General features: G+C 37.1%; 1 protein-coding gene across 5 annotated transcripts in view; it reads right to left on the bottom strand.

The window, feature by feature from the left end:
* Positions 1-3,772: 3,772 nt before the first annotated feature.
* The window catches only part of ATP8B1 (ATPase phospholipid transporting 8B1), a 141,740-nt gene continuing 138,478 nt past the window's right edge, over positions 3,773-7,034 (bottom strand). For all 5 annotated transcript variants that reach the window (XM_020994709.2, XM_020994698.2, XM_020994689.2 and 2 more), the window contains one exon: positions 3,773-5,598. In XM_020994709.2, coding sequence (XP_020850368.1) covers positions 5,374-5,598 — 225 coding nt within the window. In that variant the 3' untranslated portion in view covers positions 3,773-5,373. The remainder of the gene's footprint in view (positions 5,599-7,034) is intronic.

The raw sequence follows: 7,034 nt of genomic DNA, 5'->3' as shown, positions 1-7,034 counted from the left end.
TTCCATTTGCTACTGGGGTGTAGGAAAATCTTTTAAATGATCGTTTTTCTAACCACAGTCGACATCAATCTTTACTTATCAAGTCATTGTAATGTACCTGAACAAACTGTATAAGAGTTGTTCACTAGGTGGCGTTCTTTGACTGCCATTTAATGAACAACATATAATTAACTTCTCAATTAGACTAAATGTAGTATATGAAAACAAAACAAAAAAATTAGCAAACTGACAGTTATATAGCGCTTTATGGTTTACAATGCTTTATCTCAGTTAAATTGCAAAAAAATCAGCATTTATTGCTCCATTTATTGCATTTTTTGGAGGGTGAGTGGGTAGTGTGATCACTGTCATAAGTCTACAATGGAATATCACTGTTTCTGTTTCAGGGGCTAAGGATATAGCCAACACTACATTCTCCAGCATAAATACCACCAGACTCAGTTCCCAAATGCAAATTTCAATCTAACGACAAGACATTTTGCTAAAGAACAGGGTTCATCAGTTGTGAAGGCAACAGATACAGTTTAATGCTTTAAGGAGCATGCCCAAATAGAGGTCTTATCTTATTGCTCTTGGATCAAGCACTGAGGGGTATGGATATGTGAGGCTGGGTGTGAGTAATACCTTTCAGGTGCTCAAGAGGACAAACATATCAATCCTCCCCTCTCCCACATCCCTATCTACTATTTATTCATCACCTTGTTAATTTTTAAAAATCTCTCTATTGTCTCTAGGCTCCATTCTCCCTTAGCTGCTTGGCCCAGGTCCCTGGTGTTCTGTTCACTGCAGCTTACTGGGCACTTCTATCCAGATCCTTCTTAGACCCCTCCTCCAATTACCCCAAACTACTAGGCCACTCCTAGATCCCCTCCACAGTCATTCTGTATGTAAGATCCATCTTGTCTCCATTAAGGTGCTCAGATTCTTAAAATCTAGCCAAAGGCTCAGATTCTTAAGATTTGATCTGCTTGCATTAGTGACACAAATGCTTAGATTCCTTAAGAGTCTGCCCAATATGATGGATGTCCTAATAAACCTTGTCTTTGGCTGAAAAAAAAATCTCTCTAAACTCAAAAGGTCACATAGGAGTATGTTCTGAAACTACATAGAAATAAATAACATTCCAAAATTCTCTCCAATAAGCTTAAGCCCCCACTTTGGTCTACAAAATCAGGGAAATTTGTTCTCATATCATTTATTTTTCCTTTTTCAGTCTCAAATACTGAACTGGCTTAAATAATCATCACTCTTATTGGCCATGAAGTTTGTTGATAGCATCAAATAATAAAGGAATAACCATTTAAACATTTTAGCTGTGATCCTGATTACAGCCAGTCACACCTTCACATTCTAGGAAATCAGGGGAAAAGACTGGTCTAAATTCTCTCACCAATTACCCCATCTTCATTTTGGCCACATGTTGTCTTTTTTTTTTTTTTTAATTTTGCTCTTGTCTACACACTTAACCAACCCTATCTTATTTGCTCAGGTTGTTCCACTTCAAAAACTTGGGAGAATCTTCCTTAGTCCATAATGACTGCCAATTGCCTAGCACCAACATTGCTTTGTTGGGTCATTTCAGTTGTGTCTGACTCTTTGTGACCCCATTTGGGGTTTTCCTGGCAAAGATATTGGAGCGATTTGCCATTTCCTTCTATAGCTCATTTTACAGACGAGGAAACTGAGGCAAACAGGGTTAAGTGACTTGCCCAGGCTCACCCAGCAGAAACTATCTGTGTGACCCTGGGTGTTATTTAACCTTGTTTGCCTCAATTTTCACTGCCTTAGATCAGGTTTTTAATGGCTTCTTGCCTATATTATTATAATAGCTTCCTCACTGGTCTCCAAGTGTCCAGATCCTTCTTCTTCCCGTCTCCACACTGATGTTAAAGTAATGTCACTAAAGCACAGGTCTGATTACTCAGTTTTTTAGCTCCAACACAAGTGGCTCCCCACTGCCTAAAATACAAGGCTCTGAAGACCATCCACAATTTCACTTCAACTTGGCTTTATCTTTCTAGCTTGATGCCACATCACTTTACTTTATGAATTGCTTTAAACAAACTGGATTTTTCAAGTTTATCCTTCTGGCTGAGTGAAGCTATGCCCATACCTGGAAAAGACTCTCCCAAAAGAAAAAAAATTTATTACATCAATTTTTGTTGGTCTTAAAAAAAATCATTTATTGTTCTCACTGTATTCTTCTCCTACCCTCTTATAAGAAAGTATGAATAAAAAGAAAAAAGGTCCACAAAACTAAATATAAAAAAGTTTAACATTATATTCAGTATCCTACACCTAAGATTTCCCTACCTCCACATCCTCCCACGTTTCTTTCCTCTAGTTGCCATTTCCTTCATTGAGTCATCCTTAATCAATCAACAAGCATTTATTGCCTAGTATGTACCAGGCTGGGGATAGAAAAACAAATCCCTCCCTTCTCCTGGCTCCCCCCAGCCTTCATTATAGGGCCAGAGTTTTAGAGCTGGGAGAGACCTACAATTGTTTTTTATAGATGAGGAAATGCTTGAGGTCACACAGGCTACAGTAGCAGGGCTTGGATCTCGATCCATGTCCCCTGGTCCCAGATTCAGCGTTTTTTCCATCATTCTATGCTGCTATGAGTTGGATCCTCTCTCCTCTTTTCTCCATCCTTTGCCCCTTCAACCAATTATGGTGCTCAAAGATCCCAAACCATAAATTTGGAAATGGACCTTGCCTCTCCATGAGCTTCCTCTAGAATGCATGGGAAGTAAGGAAACCTGGTGAAGCATGACTTTCCGATATAAAAATAAGCTGATCTGATGTTGCAGATGTTTTCCCAGGTAGCTAGAGCAGGCCCACTTTGAGATAAGGACTTGAAGACTAGCATGATCTCTACCTCCTCTTCTCCAGCCTGCCGGGCTATAAGAATTACCCTTCAAGAAATCTTACCAGGATGCACAGTTTTATGTTTGAAGTTCCTTTCCTTTCCTAGTGTGGCCATCTAATTACAACAAAACCCCTCATTTGGATAAACACCTGCTGTTAAATGGGAGGCCATAAAATGAGATGAAGAAATTAGTCAACTATTCACACACACTCCAAAGAGCATTAATTCAATGGCTGATTGACTGCTACAACGTAATGTAAAAGGCATGAGATAGGCTTTAAAAAAATCTTTGTATCCTTAGGGCCTAGCACACAGTAGGTGCTCAGGAGATGTGTGTTTAATTACATTGTTTCACATGGCACAGAGAGGTCTGTTCCCATCTTATTTCTACTACTGAACTCACAGTATTGCTCAGTTTTAGACATATTTTTTGGCATGTGTCATTTGAGGCCATAAAGTTGTCTGTTTCTTGGCAAATATATCATTCATTTGCTTGGCTTTTGAAACCATTAAGAATATGTATTTTGAAATCAATCCAATTTACTTCAGTGCCTTATATTTACCTGGAGGTAGCCGGTCACGGGTGTTATCATCAGCCCTATCTCAGAGAAAAGGGAACGTCAGCTAGAATTAGCAGCATACACAAAATTATGCAGGTAGAAATGCAATACAAGGAGCTTGTATCCAGGTCTTGGACTCCAAGGCAATTGCTCCTTCCACTCCACTGTCTCATACTATATTCACTTCTACATTAAAACTCTGAACTCCTCCTCCAATTTCCAGCCTCATTGTTCTGAACTTTACTTTATAGAATCCATCCAAGCATCAGATTCCTTCTTCTATATTTATAATCTGTGAAAGCTTCATACATCTGTCAAAAGATGATCATTTTCCAAGACATATTACTAAAGCATTTATTACTCTTTAAACAAAATATTTACACATAAAGTCTCAGATTTACAGATAAAAGGAAATCATTTTCCAAAGCAATTTGCATAATAAGATTGTTAATATTGCACCCTACAGTAGAAGTCTTTGACACATTCGCATTACCAATCTTCCCCACATTCAATTACCACAAAACAGAAGAGAAATATGAAATTGACAGAATTATACACTCAGTTTACCTTTGTTTAAAAAAAAGTGAATTTTACATTCCTTTTTATTCACATGATAAAGGAAAAGTTGTAAACTTTCTTTAATTTATTTCCACAAAATGAAGAACTATACATTCTCTTGTCGCACCTGGAAGAACTATATACATTTTAAAGCTCCTTAAAAGGAATTAACGTGATAGGCAGACACTTTTAACATCGAGCAGCAGCGTACTGGTATAGGGCAGTATTGGTGAAACATGTTTATAAATTCACTAGCAAAAGACACTAGTGTATGTTCTAGACAGAATGAGGAAAGCCTTTGGACAAAAAGAGTTTTTACCTCTTTAAAGGATGCTTTCCATAATTAAACTAAAATGATAATTTGAAATGAACACATACTGACATCCTTCGAAATGTGGTTAATAACATCCTTTTCTTTTTCTCAAGTCAGCTATAGAAACATCCGAGTGAAAAAGAATGAGGTCTCTGTTACTCATTTCCCTTATAAAAATACTTTATAATTATATATAGGCAGGCACAAAAGTTTGCTTCTCAAAAGAAAGCTCTGCAAAATACTTGGTGATTTATCACTATTTTCCACATTTACATAGTTGTATTACAAACAAAAAATGTAGATTTTCTTTTTAGAAAAAAAAAGGAGGTTTTTATAGTAGGACTTTAGGAGGTTTCCTAAATGACATGCTTTGAGAAGATTAAAACTTATAATGTACTGTATTAGACTTGCACTAAAAAGAAGCAAAGGAGATGTGCCAAGTTCAATGGACTTGTTTTGGATTGCACTAATTTGTTAAACCAAATATCTTAAAAGCAAGGAGAGCATAAAACCATGTAGCCCATTTATAACTCCACAGAGGCCTTTGAAACCCTCAGCTCCCAGATAAGGAATTTTTAATTATACTCTTATGCTGGTATCCTCTTGAGTGAAAAATTCACATTAATATAGTGGCCTAGAGAGCTTAATGAACATTTTGGTTGAATATTACTGACACTCTGTGTGTGTGTGTGTGTGTGTGTGTGTGTGTGTGTGTGTGTGTGTGTGTGTGTGTGTGTGTGTGTGTGTGTGAGTGTATTTGCTGTTTCAAGTGTCACATCACTATGAGTTTAAGGTTCTAGAAAATAAACCTTTTGAGTAACAAATTCATGAGTATAAATGTTTGACTAATGGAATTTTTAAAAAAAAATACCCATACTTGGCTTGTTTAATTTTTAATAGTCCCAGCCAAGTGGTTTTTCATATATAAAAATTGCTCATCTTCAATATCCCTGTGTCAAATTCAGTTTTTAAAAATGTCCTGAGATTTGGTCATAAAAAAATATATGCATAATATATGTTTTTCTTTGTGCAATTATTTCAGTAAAACTATTCCCACGGAAAAATTTACATCAGCTCTCTACAGTTCGTCTATATTCTGCAGTTCCATCAGCTATTATTGCATCCAATGGAGATCGTTTTTTGCGTAAGCTCCGTCCTGAGGAGATGAGGTCAGCATATCCCCGCTGATGGGAGAAAGCATAAGCAGAGCGACGAGATGACGCTCCCCGTCGAAACACATTTTGCCTTCGTTTCCACTGCTCTTCTGCTTTATACTTCTTACGACTTTTCTGAATCTGCAACAAGGAAACAAATGCATAAGTCAAGGCAGATGGATCAGTTGAATGTTCTCACAGGACCAGCTAAAGCTGCACCTCACAAGAAGGCTTTCTTAGGCATCCTTAATCTTAGTGCTTTCTCTCTGAGATAGTTCTTCAATTTATCCTGCATATGTGTAATTTTTATATGGCTGTGTGCATGATGTCTCCCTCACTAGACTGTGAGATACTTTATAGCAGGGACTTTTTTTTTCTTTCATTGAATCCCCAGCTCTTAGCACAGTGCCTGGCACATAGTAGGCACTTAACAAAATGCTTAATAAAGGGCCAGATCTTAGATTCAATAAAGCATAAAAAAATCAGGCTGCAAGTAAGAATTACAACAAAGGCACAAATGCTAAAATACATAAATTATAACATATCAGGAAATGTGTAAAGATTAGTAGATATTTTGCACTTGCTACAGGATTTTTTTAAAAACAGGTTAATAATTGTTTGTTTAAATTTATTTGCAAGATAAGATGAAGACAAGAAAAACAGAATACTTCTCAGTTCAAATCTTTGTTTTTGGAGGGAATCGGGGTTAAGAGTCATACGGTGTCTGAGACTGGATTTGAATTCAAGTCCTCCTGACTCCAGCGCCCGTGCTGTATTTACTACACCATTTACCTGTCCCCTCAGTTCAAATCTAATAAAATTCCAAGCAAGAGAAATATGCCATTTTGAAAATCACTTTAACATATACATATGTTACATCCCTCTCCTTCCTACAAAGTCTTGACCTAATGGTTGGCCATTGTCATGTTTCTCTTCACTTTCACCCCTGAATTTGTCCTTCTCCTCTAGATTTGTTCATCTCCAACCTTGGGCAATTGCTATTATGTGTTCCACTCTCAAGCTACCTAGTGCTGCTGATAGAGTGTGTAAAACCACGCTGACTGGTCCACTATAAATTTATGCTGTCTAATCTCATGTGGACTAACAGTGACCATAGCAATGCTTTTATTCATCCTTTATTGACTCTATTGCATCCTATACAGCAGTTATTCCAAACCTTTTCCATTCACCTTGAACACCCAAGTACACCTCCATCCCACTCTCTGAACGGACAGCCTTATCTTCTAGTTTACCGAGAAAGCTGAAGTAATCATTTGTGAGTGCCTCGACTCCTTTTCTCCTCTTTGTCCTGATAACCTCTCTATTTCTTCACTCTCACCTTTCATCTGTTCTTAAAGGATGAAATGCTTTCCCCTACTGTCACAACAACAAAAATTCCTATTTGTACTTTTGATTATTGATCATTCTAGCTCTTCTCTCTCTCTATAATACATATGTATATACATGTGTATATGTATGTGTGCATGTGTGTATATATTTACATCTATCTATCCACTTCAACCTTGCATTCAAATATGATCTAGTTTCCCTTATTTAGGACTGAATATTTAGACTGT

This window comes from Phascolarctos cinereus, unplaced genomic scaffold, assembly GCF_003287225.1.
Source record: "Phascolarctos cinereus isolate Bilbo 61053 unplaced genomic scaffold, phaCin_HiC Scaffold_4;HRSCAF=312, whole genome shotgun sequence".
NCBI classification, from domain to species: Eukaryota; Metazoa; Chordata; class Mammalia; order Diprotodontia; family Phascolarctidae; genus Phascolarctos; species Phascolarctos cinereus.
Note: the sequence above shows the minus strand (reverse complement) of the source record. Positions and strands in the feature narration are given on the sequence as shown.